General features: G+C 32.9%; 1 protein-coding gene across 1 annotated transcript in view; it reads right to left on the bottom strand.

Moving 5' to 3' along the window:
- Positions 1-12,676, bottom strand: part of KIF20B (kinesin family member 20B) — a 62,263-nt gene extending 49,587 nt beyond the window's left edge. Inside the window, exons 1-11 of the mRNA XM_012659660.1 lie at positions 12,530-12,676; positions 8,387-8,473; positions 8,178-8,294; positions 7,554-7,692; positions 6,775-6,959; positions 4,477-4,513; positions 3,752-3,979; positions 2,398-2,509; positions 1,178-1,249; positions 951-1,097; positions 107-269 (exon numbers count right to left, since the gene is read on the bottom strand). Coding sequence (XP_012515114.1) covers positions 107-269; positions 951-1,097; positions 1,178-1,249; positions 2,398-2,509; positions 3,752-3,979; positions 4,477-4,513; positions 6,775-6,959; positions 7,554-7,692; positions 8,178-8,294; positions 8,387-8,473; positions 12,530-12,676 — 1,434 coding nt within the window. The remainder of the gene's footprint in view (positions 1-106; positions 270-950; positions 1,098-1,177; positions 1,250-2,397; positions 2,510-3,751; positions 3,980-4,476; positions 4,514-6,774; positions 6,960-7,553; positions 7,693-8,177; positions 8,295-8,386; positions 8,474-12,529) is intronic.
- Positions 12,677-15,212: the final 2,536 nt, after the last annotated feature.

Here is a 15,212-nt window from a genome sequence, read left to right as displayed (position 1 = left end):
TTTTCAATTATTCCCTAGGCTTATAGTAATAAGTGGAAAATAATTATTTCAAGAAAAATTGTTAATGTTCTAATAAGAAGAAGAGGCTTAATAAATATATATTTACTTTTTGTGCTATGGCTGAGAACTTCAATACATTGAGTGTTTCATCATAGGCAAAACAACATTGACTGATGTTGACAATCATACATATTTTCCCTTTACCATTAAAAAAACTTTGAAAATAGTGGGTCAGTTTACTTTCCCGGAAAGGCACATGCTGCTGAAACCTATGGAAAAAAATTTTCAAAAATTGTAAGTTAAAACGAATCTCAGGAAGTCAAGATACTGATAAATTTTATAAAGAAATAATTGATCCAGCTATTGTGGACTTAAACTTTAGGTTGTGATTAGTACCACCCGTAATAGTCCTTCTCTGTTTGTTTTCTTTAAATATTGCTACTTACTAATAAAAATACTAATAACCCACTAGGCAAAATGCAAAGAAAAATCACATTTAACTGGATTGTGTTCCCTAGTACAGAGCAACTATATACTAGCTACTATGAGATACCTTAACTAGAAATAGTAAAGCCTAATTTATTATTTATGCAGCCTAAAATGCTAATTAATACAAACAGCTATCACAGCTAGAAGAACACACACAATGCTGTAGTAAGAAAAAAATGGTTTTAGATACTAAACCAGCATCATGAGAAGCTTATCCTCTACAGAGTCTGTTGGTATGTATTTGCTACGGAAAATACTGAGTTTATTTGATGAATTACTGGCATTGACTTTTTAAAAAATTTCTATCTTCTTTTTAATCCAAGATCCCTAAGTACTTTAATCATAATCCATACACAGGCATTATGTAAGAAGGTTAAACAGAAAAGAACTTTCTAAAAACAGCAAAGTCGAAAGTTTAAATAGTATATTAATACGCTAATAACGCTTTCAGCAACACCTACTTTGACTTTTCACTGTTCTTCAAAACATTGATACACTTTCCCAGAGTCAATAAAGAAGTGTTTATGTTCCCAGTCTCTCTTAACCTTTCACCTTCATTCTGTGTCTTCATGCTTCGTTCTGAACCAGCAAGATCGCATAAAGACAATCTGAATTAACCAAAGAAAAAATTACTTCAAAAGTTCTTCAAAACAATTCAAAATAATTACAATTTAAATACTCAACTTACTCACTGACTCGAATTACACGAGACATTTCAGAATCTTCGATCTGTAATATTCTAATGGTGAATATGCTGTGACTGAAATACAAAGATCAAATGTTATCTTTACGTTTTTAATTTCTATATTCTAAATAGGACAGTGACGAGTATCTAAATCAACCTCTATTTTGCACCCTAATATTAGCTGTAGTCCACCACTGCATTTCCCAACTATGCTGCCAAACATTTCAATCCAGTGTCCCACTGTCATCCACATAACCGATTGCCTAAAATCCCTCAAACCTTCTCCTGACATTCCAACTTCTATTAATGAAATCATTTATGATAGTCACAATTTTCTCACAAAGAACATATTAGTTAAAATTGTATTACGTACAGCTGATATTCTTTGAATATGTACCTAAAGCAAAGCATACATTTGACCTATAGATCTGGATCATATATCATCCCATATCAAACTAAGTATGGGGACAGGGCTCTTTCTCCCTTAAGACAAAGCCTGTTCTAAATATCTCACTGCTTCAGGCCGCGCACAGTGGCTCATGCTTATAATCCCAGCATTTTGGAAGGCTGAAGAGGGAGGATCACTTGAGCCAGGGAATTCAGAGCAGCTTGGGCAACATAGTGAGCCCCTGTCTCTACAAAAAAATAAGAAAAATTAGCCAGGAGTGGTGGCGCACAGGACGCTGAGGCAGAAGGATCACGTGAGCCCAGGAGTTTGAGGCTGCAGTGAGCTATGATAGTGCCACTGCACTCCAGCCTGGGCAACAGAGTGAGGCCCTGTCTCAAGTAAGTAAATAAATAACACACTGCTCAAACTTACTTCCTGTGTCTCTCATCCCCTAATCCCTTCCATCAAAAACATAACCCCTGGAGATTATAGCCTAACTCAGTATGTATACAGTATTCATGGGGTAAATGGAAAAGACACAGAGTAAAGGCCATGATTATAGACAACTCTGACAATATTGAGCTTAGATATTGACATTAGGAAAGAGTAAAACAAACCTCAGAGACTTCCTACAAATTAGCAAACAATGTTAAGAAATAATATTGAGAATATTATGTATTTAGTGCTGTTCAGTTTACAGAATGTTGTTATGCCTATAAATTCATTTAAAACATAACAGAACCTATTGCCCACTTTAATTTACAATCAGTTATATTTAAATTAGCACAGAATACCATGGGTGCTCCAGGCTTACCCCATAGGGTTTATTCCTTACCTTCTACTGGAAGCATTATTCAGTTTTGTGAAGGCAACACTCTGGTGCTTTATTCCTAGTTTTAAAAGTCTATATGCTTCTTTAGAATCAAATACTTGAATCCATTGTAGATCTTTAAAAAAAAAAGAGTACTCATATCAACTTATTAAAACATAGGATGTGTTCTACAATGTAATCTCTTTGATGGTCTTTTCCAGTGAAATATAATGCCATTTTTCTTCTAATAACACATTTTAGCTGCACTCAACTCAGCTATTTCATGTTCCACAGGAGAAGAGTTACAGAAGAGGAGGAGATTTTAACAGTGTTCCAATATTTAAGTTACACAAACACAGAAAATAAATCCAAAGGGAAAATTAAAAACAAGTACAATTCCTTAGAATAAGAACTCAGTAAAAAAGGAGAGACAAAATACAGAACAGATTAAACCTACAAAATTACCCAGCTATGAGACGTTGCAGACTGCAATTCATTAGTGAATCATGAAATCAAATTTACTGAGTTATAACCAGCATTTTATAAAAATGAAATAGAGGCTGGGCGCGGTGGCTCACGCCTATAATCCTAGCTCTCTGGGAGGCGGGCGGATTGTTTGAGCTCAGGAGTTCAAAACCAGCCTGAGCAAGGGCGAGACCCCGTCTCTACTAAAAATAGAAAGATATTAATCGGACAACTAAAAATATATAGAAAAAATTAGCCGGGCATGGTGGTACATGCCTGTAGTCCCAGCTGCTTGGGAGGCTGAGGCAGAAGGATTGCTTGAGCCAAGGAGTTTGAGGTTGCTGTGAGCTAGGATGACACCATGGCGCTCTACCCCGGGCAACACAGTGAGACTCTTGTCTCAAAAAAAAAAAATGAAATAGAATATAAAAAATAGCACAGTATACTCCTTATAGTAAAAATATAATTAATGAAATTTTTGACTTGTAAATATTACATATGCATACAAATACATATATGGGTACTGAGTTACGATGTTGTTAATATGTATTTCCTACTGTAATTGCTTTTTAAAGGCTGGAAAAACTACTAGGGAAGAACAGTAACATTTTATAGCTCTAAAATTTGGACATTGTTACAAAGTAGCAGAATAATGTGAATATCAACACACAGCTTTTCTCATCACCAAGAATCCAATCAACAATATTCAAGCAAACATGATACCAAACTAGACCCTTTCATATTAAAGTTTAATAAATATATCAAAACATACTTCTGAAGCACAAAATTCTCTTATTCTCTTGATGTTAATAATCAGTATAAAATTTTCAACTTCCTATTTGCTTTCCTATAGCTATCACAAAGTCCAGGAAGGGTACTACGAGCAGTAAAATAAAAATATTTATTAGTATACCTTTTATAAAAGAATAGCCCTTTACATCTTGGGAAAGGCGCAGCATCTTCCTCTTTTGGAATTTAGATGATACAGGAACAAACAAGTCATAAATACATTCATTGTAAATCTCAAAGAAAGAAACCCATACAGAAAATTTTATATTATTATCCATATTCAAGCTAGCTTGTTCACAATCTTTCATGGATTCTTCAAACTCTGGAATATTCAAAGAATTTGTTAAACTTCCTACAAAAAGAAGAAAGAAAAAGGATAATGACAAAATTGAGCAATTGACAAAAAATGGGACAAAAGTATAGATCAAGACTGCTGGACTTAAAAAACCAAATATTCTTAATCTTATGACCATTTATGTTACACATTTTTTTAGAACAAAGCAAGATGTAAATAATATTTGGATTAACAAAAGTTTGACTTCTTATCCTTCCTTTCTAAAAATATGCTAATGAACCAAACAGAAAATAAGCACAAAGGACAAAGAAAAACAAGAGTGTCTCTTGAATTCAATATTAAAATTCTAAGCAGTAAAAAGGGATAGCTGTGGTATTTAATCCAAATAAAACTTTACAATGACTGGCATTTCATATAAGCATCGTTTTCCAGGTACTTTTGACTATGTCATTATAGAAATTAAATCATTAGAAGTGATTTCAAAATTTAAAGCTTTTCAAATGTATTTCATATGGTCAACATATTAAAGATAAGTGAGAAAAAGGAAACCTTACCATTAACAGTATCATAGCTGTCATTGTGCATAACAACCTAAAAAAGATTTTTTTCTTAGTCAAAAAATATTTTTAGTTAAGGTTAAATAACCAAGATACTAATTAACTATCCAAACAAGTCACAAATCAAATCACAACCTTTCACCCAGTCAATGCAGTGACCTCTGTTTATTAGTTTTTTTCCTAGTTAATATAGTCTCATAATGCAAATAATTGGGAAAATACAGAAAAGTATTAAAAAGAATATCACCATGTACAGTCAATCCCCACCAGCCTGAGGTAATTACTATTAATATTTCAATATATTCCCCCTTCTATTATTTTCCCCACACTTAAGTTTTTTCTCCTCATAATTAAAAATTATTTATAAACAGTTGATGGCCATGTACCTGAAGAGACATGAAATGACTTAATTATTAGTAAATATTTAAATTATTTACAAAGTTTTGCCAGTAAAAATACTAAGATAATATTTTCTTCTGCATTCTAATTATTTCCTTAGACTATGTACCTAAAACTGAATTGGTAGATAAAAAGATATGAAAAATTTAAAAGTTCTCATTCTTAATATAGTATTACTAAACTGCATTGTAGAAACATTTTACAATCAATGTATAAAAGTGCATATCTCATTCTTTTAAACATTTTAATAAGTTCATAGGAAAAATAATATTTTGTTTTAACTGGATAACTTGTTAGTAAACTTTTCTCATTATTGATTTTAATTTCCTATATGAATTACTTATGCAATTATCTACTAACCTTCAAAATTTTTGTTAATATACTATTTTATTTTCAGAGAACATAATCATGGACTCTGAACTTTGAACTCCACTTTTTATTACTTTAAAAACCTGGTTTCTAAATGTCTTAAAAAAAGAAAAGCCCCATTAATATTTGAAAATATTTATAAAAACTGTTAATAGTTTTTAATAGTCTTGAATAGAATAAATGTCTGAAAACATAAAACAAAACTCAGAATGCATAGGAGGAATAAACAGGTAAGTACAACTTCGTAAAAAATTTTAAGTTTATATGGTTCCACCTTATTAAAATAATATCCCCTCACAGCATATTGTGTATTTATTTATTGTCAGTCTCCATGAGGGCAGTACCATTTGTCCTCGGCACTTAAAATATTGCCTGAACAACAGTAGGTGCCTTAATAAAAAATTGTTGAATAAATTGACAAACACAATGGGGTCGGGGAGAAGCAAACAATAAGTTGAAAAACTTGCAACCCATATAATAACATATTAGTTTTTTTAATAAGTAAGTTCTTACAAATCAGTAAGAAGTCAAGATAAAAATGGGCAAAGAGCGTATCTGATAATTCACAGGAAAAATTCTAAGATATACTAATTACCTCGTTCATAATTAAAGAAATATAAATTAAGCCCAAATGAGAAAGACCATTTTTGTTAAAAAAAAAAAAAATCCTACATATAATATATAAAGAAAAAGATATGAAGATATATGTAACTATATATATGATTCTGTATGTGTACATGCAGACATATAGGAAGTTCTATGTATGGATTTTATACAGAGAGAAAAAGTCTAAAGAACATACTTTCCAATCTGTGGTTTTCTCTTACTGGTTTATAATTGCAGGAAATTTTACTTTTTATTTCTCACATTTCCTTATTTAAATGTTGTGTATATATTACTTTCACAATTAAAGAAACAGAATTTTAGCCAGGTACAGTGGCTTATGCCTGTAATCCTAGCACTTCGGGAGGCCGAGGCAGGAACATCACTTGAGGCCAGGAGTTTTGAGACCAGCCTGGGAAACGTAGCAAGACCTTGTCTCTATAAAAAATAATTAGTGAGGCATGGTGGTGGTATATGCCTGTAGTCCCAGCTATTCAGCAGGCTGAGGCAGGAGGATCACTTGAGACCAGGAGTTGGAGACTGGAGTGAGCTATGAGTGAGCCACTGCCCTCCAGCCTGGGCAACAGAGCTAGAAACCCTGTCTCAATCAATCGATCAGTCAATCAATAAAATAAACACAGAACTTTTAAAATTCATCACATAAAAAGTGTAATACTGGCTCTACAACACCCAAAATCATTTCAGAACCATTTACATCTGTATTATTTAAACATTCTTGCTGTTTTTATAACACAAAATAAGAGAAAGAGATGTCTTCAAACTTCAAGCTTTAAATATCTTTCTCAAGAAGAACCCAAAAGCAGCCACTACCACCATAAAACAGATTCCAATATAGGCTGAAAAGAAAGGGTTTATAAAAGGTTATGATTTATACATGTTTTACATACTAAAATACTTCCATACCTCTTTAATTTGCCGAAGCAATGCACTTTTGCTAGCAACTTCTTCTTTCTCTTGGTCTGGTGATAACCGTAAGTATTCTCTGGATCTATGTGGTTTAAGGTTTGTCTTTGTATACAATCTTTCCTGAAGACTATCAAATAATACATTCAAAGTTCGAGGCAGAATGCCAATATTTTCTTCTGTGCCTATAAAAAGAATTTTTGTGTTATATTCTCTCAAACTAGTTGGAAAGAGGAAACTTTCCTGGACTACCAAAGGTCCTCCTATAGTACCAGGAAGCAAGAGTAAATAGCTACAATATTACTAAGTGTGAGAGAAGTTGAGGGAATACTCAGTTTTCCATTACTTTGGTCTTCACTGTATTACCGACATGGACATTTTATCAACTACTATTCTGATGTAAAATCTGTAATCTTACATTCCTGTAAGGCCATAATATTAAGATTTATAATCACCCATAATCAAAAGTATAAAAGTAAAATTAAATATAAAGTGTCTACTTGGTTACCAATTCTCAATTTCTATATCACATCAATTCTTTTTCTGAATTTTCATCATCAATCTTATTCTCTATCAATGGGTCAAGTATTTTTACATGTGAATTAAATAAATCTGAATAAAAGCCATAAGCAATACATATTCAATACGCTATTACCATTAAAAATGGAGCAAACACATATAAGCTGATGGAAACGTTAAATACATGCAAATATTATAAAAATACTGAGCGAATATTATTGCTTCTTTATCCTTTCCAACCAAAATGAAACAATATTTACCTTGAAATGTATATGTTTTTCCTGAATTGGTTAGCCCGTAAGTAAAAATCAGGCGACTTTGTCCTTTCAAGAGGTCTTTTATTGGCTGCATGATACACCCCTGAAAGAATTCCTTCTGTGTAGTTCCAGGACCAAAAACCTATGTAAATATTTTTAAAACAAGTCTTTTTGGAAAATTCAGGTTAACTCACAATGTGTTCTACCCATCTCTCACGTTTAAAAAATTTTAAAGATTGCTTATATAAGATTCATTCTTAAAACAGCTGCCATATCCCCACTTCCACAAATAACACTTGATGGTTTTACTACTAGAAAATTTTCAAGTTTTCAAGATAGAAATTTGACCCAGCCAATCAAGTTGTCATTTAAGGTTTGAAAAAAATCATTTCTTTAAATAAATAATAATTTAAATAATAATTGAAGTGATTTTTTCACTTCAATAATTACATATTTCGACACCTGAAATCTGAGACCTACTCTTAAGGAAAAAATACCAGTACCCAAGATCTGAGTTCCATAAGCACAAAATGTATGGTTATTACATACAATTATAATATATAGCCATTTAGCCCAAGCAAGTCCCTTCCTCTTAAAAAAAAAAATTGTTTTCACATGGGTACTTACCTTGGAAAAACTGAATTTCTGTGCCATCTGCCCAGAGCTTTTCTCACTTAACCGACTAAGGATGCTTTGAGGATCTTTCAGCAGAACGGTCTGTGAATCCAGAATATGCACACAGCCCTAGAACATATATGAACAATAAATAAGAACAATAGTATTTCATCTGTTTAATGAAAGTAATATATTAAAACACGATTAAATCCAACACAAACCTCTGATTCACGTTCTTTTTCTGACTGTGTGAATGGTCTTATTCGAAGACAAACCTGGAGATAATCTTTAGATTCCAAACTGTTTGCCTTAAGAAGAAGAAAAAAATAAGTATATTTTTAAAGATACAAAATATGGCTTTTCAGAGATCATCTTTCTTCAGCATGGCTAATTGTTCTGTAATAATCTGAGATCAAACAGAATTTCTAGGCAAATAGTCACTATTCTGTTTTTAACCATTTTAGAAAAACTCAACAAATGTATTTAAATTAAAACAAAATACACCACAAAAGATTCAGTTTCCTTACCTCCTGTATTTATATGAAGTTTACATAAAGCCTTTTTTCCATAAAAACCTAACCTTTGTATCTAATACAATTAATGAGGCTCTAAGTAATTGGAAAATAGAACTCTAGTATAAGTCACAAGTAACCAGAATATCCTACTAACCCAATGTTCGATTCCGTCATGCATTCAGAATTTTTTTACTCTGTAATATTCTCTTTGCTACTTCTTTTTTGAAGGAGAAATAAGTTTAGTTCATTTTTAAATGTAATTTTCAAGAAATGTTTTAAATTTTGTTTAAAAAGATAAAAAAGGAAACAATTCCTTGAAAACCACAACTTAACAAAACAGAAATAAGAACTAGAAAATCTGAATAACCCTGTATTTATTAAAGAAATTCAATCCATTTTCAAACAAAATAATCCTACAAAGAAAAACCAAGGCCTGGTACTTTACTGGTAAATTCCATCAAACATTTAAGGAAATAATTATACAAATCATACATAAACTCTTTACAAAAATAAAGGAAGAGAAAACACCTCAACTAATTTTGAGTTTGACATAACCTTGATAACACACAACCTGCAAAGATATCCTCAGAAAAAAAATTACAGAACATACCACATTAAGATAGAACCAAAATTTCCCAAACAAAATACTAGCCAATATACTAAATAGGATAATACATCCTGACCAAGAATGGCTTCTCCCAGGAATATATGATCAGTTTAGCATTCAAAAACCAATCAGGGCAATTAACCACATTAAAAGAATAAATGAGAAACTTTATAAATACAAAAACAAAGTACATGACAAAATTCAACACCCATTCATAATCAGAATTCTCAGCAAAGTGTAATAAAAGGAAACTTCCTTAACCTAATAAAGGGCATTTACAAAAAAATCTATAGCTAACATCATACTTAATATGAAAGGCTGAATCTGAGTAGCAAGATGAGTAACAACCCAGGGATTTCCACTTCATCACTTCTATTAACACTGTACTAAAGGTTCTATAACCAGTGCAATCCAGCACAAAAAGGAAAGGAAAAAAAATGCATCCAAACTGGAAAGAAGAAATAAAATTGTCTTTATTCAGAGACAACATGAACATATGCACACAAATCCAACTAATCTACAAAAAACTAATGTATACTGACAGAATGCTGATCAGAAGTTATCCGAAGGTGTGATGAACGGGAGGGATTACAAGGAGGCTTGAGGAAACTTTTGAGGATAAATATATTCATTATCTTCACTGTGCTGATAGTTTCACAGTATATAAATATGTCAAAACTTGTTAAACTGCATACTTCAAATATGTGCAGTTTTTTAATCTTAATTATGCCTCAATAGAGCTGTTAAGAAATATGATTTATAATAGCATCAAATAACATGAAATGTTTACAAATATATTTGACAAAAGACACGGAAGACTTCTACATTGACAAGTATAAAATATTGCTGAGACATTAAAGATCTAAATAAACAGAGAAATATACTATGGTCATGGATTAAGACTCAATATTGTCAAGATGTCAATGATAATGGATCAAAGATATAACCACTATCACACAAAGACTACAAAATTTCTAGAAGAAAATGTAGGACAAAATCTTCGCAATTATGAGGAAGGCAAAGATTTCTTACAGAGGACACACACACCAAAAAAGAAATGTTAAACTGAACATCTTTAAATTTAAAAATATCTCATCAAGACATAAATCTGATAAAGGATATGTATCTGGAATATATAAAGATCTCTCACAAATCACTAAGAAGACAAATAACCTAATTTTTTAAATGGGAAAAAGATATAAAGAGACACTTTACAAAAGAAAGTATAGGAATGGCCAAGAACATACTTGAAAAAGACCTCATTAGTGAAATGCATACTAAAACCATAAAAAGATACTACTACACACCCACTAAAATGAAAGACTGACATTACCAAATGTTCGCAAGGAGGTGGAGGCTCTAGAACCTGAATACATTACCAGTGCTGATAAAGCCACTTTGGAAAACAGTTTAGCAGTTACTTATAAACTTAAACTTACACAACTTTCACTCCTAAGTATTTACCAAAGAAAAATGAAAACACAAGTCCACAAAACGGCTTGCACATGAATGTTCAGAGCAGCATTATTTATAATGGCCCTAAACCAGAAAATGCCCAAATGTCCATCAAATGGTAAATGGAAATGTGGCATATCTGCACAATGGACTACTTCTTAGCAATAGAAAGGAACTATGGGCATATGACGGATGATAAATCTCAAAAACATAATGCTAAGTCAGGGATCAATAAATTTTTCTATAAAAAGCCAGAAAGGTAATATTTTAGGATCTACAGACCCTACAGTCTCTGTCACAACTACTCAACTCTGCCATTATAGTGCAAAAACAGATATAGAAAATAAGTAAACCAATGAGTATGGTACGCAATAAAACTTTATTTAGGGACAGTGAAGTTTGAATCTCATATAATTTGCAAATCATGAAACATTCTTCTTTTGATTTTTCTTCAACTATTTAAAAATATAAAAACCATTCTTAGCTTGTAAGCAAGTATAAAAACAGTAAATACAAAAATAGGCCATTTTTGGCCAACCTTTGTGTTATAAAAAGGCAGACACAAACAACTACATAATGTATAATTCCATTTTATATAATCAAGAGGCACTTATCACAGAATTCTTTCCTTCCTTCTCTCCTTTGTCCCTTCTTTCCTTCATTTATTTATTATTAAATGAGCTTACAGTATTTAAAAGAACCTGACATATTATGGGTATTAAATGTTATTTTTTATCAATGCCCCCTAACTCCCCTTTCCCCCTTCCATTATTCTTTATAAAATGGGTTAGTTCATATTTCTAAGGCACCAAAATTAACAACCTAAAATGTAACAAACAATATAAATGACTCAAAAAGTACACGTATAAGAAAAGATCTGCAAAGACATACAAGCAAACATTACAATGGTTGTAAGTAGGGTAGTGGGAGCACTTTTACTTAGTCTAAACACGGTTGAGCTATTTTAGTTTTTAAAAATTTGTATTCTGTTTAAAATTAAGGCTTGCAATTCCTAGGGACATAATGGAACATCCCACATTTTTTGAGGAAATCACAATAATACTTGACATATATTGAACATCCACCTGCCTCTGTTTCCTGAGTAGCTGGTACTACAAGTGCGCGCCACCACACCCACCTAATTTTTCCTATTTTTAGTAGAGACAGGGTCTCACTCTTTCTCAGGCTGGCCTCAAACTCCTGAGCTCAAGCGATCCTCCCACCTCAGCCTCCCAGAGTGCTGGGATTTCAGGTGTGAGTAACCGCCCCTGGTCACTATTTATTTTAATGATGTCCTATCTTTACTAAACTGGCTCTTTCAATGGTTGCTGTGATAAAAAGCAAGCACTACATAAGAACAATGAGGAACAGAAAATGAGGGTGGCAGTATCTAATCAGATTCCAAGGTTTTAGAAGTTGTGCAGTGCTCAAAAGGCACACACATATTTCCAAATAAGGTCAAAAAATTAAATTAAATTAAATTTTAAGAGGCATGCATATCCTATTAGTAACTGTAGTTATCAAACAATGAAATTTAAAACTTTTTTTCATTCAATTTTTTCTAATGGCTATTAGGTTAGGACATAGATACTTATTAAATTGTTTAGGCCTACTACTTGAAAACGAACTGTTATATATTTCTTTTGGCCTAGAGTTCTATGACAAAGTTACTTAGATACAAGGTTGCCTTAAACCCAGACAGTTTGAGAATCTCTGTCCTAGTCACATGCACACACACAAATATTTCCATTCAATGATAATCAACATGATACCTTCCTTATACTTACTTCAGTGTTTGGAGCAACTAAGGAAAATTCATGAGAGAGATCAAGCTTAATGCCATCAAAATTTATTCCCGAAGGCCTTGCAATTGGGTCAGCACTAAAAACATAAGATGGCCTCGGTACTCCCTCTTGATTCAAATTAGATTCCATCCTGCAAGAATAACAGTAACTTTTTTAGACAACCTTACTAAGTGCGCATGTAAGCCACTCACACTTTAAAAAGTCTGGCTCACTACTTTCCCCCAAATAACTAAAGTTCAGAGAAGGAAAACATTAGACTGCTTCATGTATAACACAATGAACTATGGAAAAGACAAAACATCAAATTATATTTATAGACTCTGAATTAAATAATATTAAACATGGCTTACTATTATTCATATGATTCAACCTATGGGTAGATCCGCACCAAGAAATTTCATAAGTAAAGGTAATCTTGGTAAAGATGGTAGAAAATATTCATTCTCTCCCTGAAATCCTCTCAAAAATCAATAGAAGATCATAGAGCAAATTATAACCTTATGTTATTTTAGTTATTTAGCGTCTTCTGAAGAATGTTACTTATAGATCTTGTTTTAGCATTTAGAAGTTAAACTCAGTTATCTGTAAAAGCACTTTGTACTTAATTCTTGCAAATGCAAATAAAAAATAAAATAACATGTAAACACATTGAAAACAGTATCTGACACATTACAGGTTTTAAATTCATCAGTAAATTATTAGAACTGAATTAAACATCAAATCACTAAAGGTAAACTTAAGGGTAAAAAATTAATTGAAAAAATAGTAACATTCAAATATTTCCTGAGAATCTACTAGGTGCACAATACCACGGAAAAGGGGAGGACTCTGTGCTGTTCTTTGACAAGATTATAAAATATCCGGAACAGTGACTCCCAAACTAGTGTTCCTGGCTCAAGAAGGTAATGGAGATCCGTGAATGTTGTCTAAATGATCCAATGATGGACCCTGCATATTGGCCCTACGTTGTTTACCTCTTCACAGTAGGCAGGGACCTTAGCTCAAAAGCCCACTTGGCCACCAAACTTAACTTCTTAAGCATTTATTAATATTTGCTTTAAATATAGCCCAAATAAGTATATTTTTAGCCATTTCAGGCCTGCCAGGTTTGTATATCCCATGAAATTGCACCAAACATCTGCCAGACACAGATAGAATCTGGAGCTATCAAGACCCCCAAGCCACTGCTGCCCTTCAGAGTTCTAAACTCCCCTCTGTGCAACATCACTTAGACATGTAAGCCCCTCTGTGATTCTCCTCTCCCACTCCCTCAAGTTCCACTGCCTTTTTTCCCCTCTGGGTTGTGGTCCTTCACTCTGGTCTAGGAAAGGTCCCATTCTCAGAGGAATTTCCCTTGCCTACACCCCTTCAAAGCCCTGTCCAGATAAAGCTCCTTGTTTACTACTGTCACCTCACAGTAATATCTTTTTCCCTGCTCAACCCCAAAATTCCCAAACTCTCCACAAGAGCATTGTTGAGTTTTTTCCCTCTAAATTGCAAAAAGACTAAGGAAATTATACATTTATTTTCAGTAGACCCAGGCAACCTATAGGATTAACCAACCATACAAGTAAACAAGTTTCATATGTTTATTTCCCCTGTTTTTATTGTAAAATCTGTGATGTAATGAAAATGGGAAAGTTACTTCAATATTGTTTGATATAATATTTAAAATGTGCAATTTATGGACGAAAATTAAGAAAAGGGGTATCTCGTGGAGAAAAAAACAATCAATGATCTAGAATATGAGGGGGAAGTTTGCCAAAAAACATTAAAGTACTGGCTTGACATTTCATGATGCAGAATTCATAGAAATGTCCAGAAAACTATAAAATAAACTTCATTCTTTGGCTTCAAATAAAGTTTGGTTTTAAAAATAAGTGTGATATTTTAAATTACTGAATTAAAAAGAATATTCCTGTGTATAAAAAAATAACGTTATAAGAAAGTAGTTTGTATTTGTTCATATGTTTATTTTTAAATGAATAAGCTACTTCCTAGCATTTCTAAAATTGTTGAGATGTACCTTCACTTCTTGTAATTTTAGTTGGATTCCCACTTATACGTGGTCTTTCCAACTAGAATGTAAATTTCTTGAGGGCAAGAACCTTGTTTTATAATACTCTGTATCTCCTACAACAAATCCAGAGACTTATGTAGTGATAATGACTCCCTGTCTAGTGCCTTAAATAATGGTAATAAATAAAATCCTAGAGTGCCGTGGCGTCAGCCTAGCTCACAGCAACCTCAAACTCCTGGGCTCAAGCGATTCTCCTGCCTCAGCCTCCGGAGGAGCTAGGATTACAGGCGCAAACCACCACGCCCGGCTAATTTCTTTCTATTTTTATTAGAGACGGGGTCTCACTCTTGCTCAGCCTAGTCTCGAACTCCTGGCCTCAAGCCATTCTCTCACCTCGGCCTCCAGAGTACTAGGATTACAAGCGTGAGCCACTGTGCCCGGCCTTAATGAAGATTCTGAATGTGATCCTCAACATATACCCTCAAAAAAGTCTTCACAACTAACAGATGACTCCTTTTTGCAATTTGAAATTTGGATCTTGCACATGTAATAAAATATATACAGTGCTATTCTGCTCTTGATTAACATGCTACCTTGTTTTAAAACCAAAAACAAACCTCAATTTGATCACCTGAAGCAGGGATT

Source organism: Propithecus coquereli, unplaced genomic scaffold (genome assembly GCF_000956105.1).
Source record: "Propithecus coquereli isolate 6110/MARCELLA unplaced genomic scaffold, Pcoq_1.0 Scaffold63, whole genome shotgun sequence".
In the NCBI taxonomy this organism is placed as follows: domain Eukaryota; kingdom Metazoa; phylum Chordata; class Mammalia; order Primates; family Indriidae; genus Propithecus; species Propithecus coquereli.
Note: the sequence above shows the minus strand (reverse complement) of the source record. Positions and strands in the feature narration are given on the sequence as shown.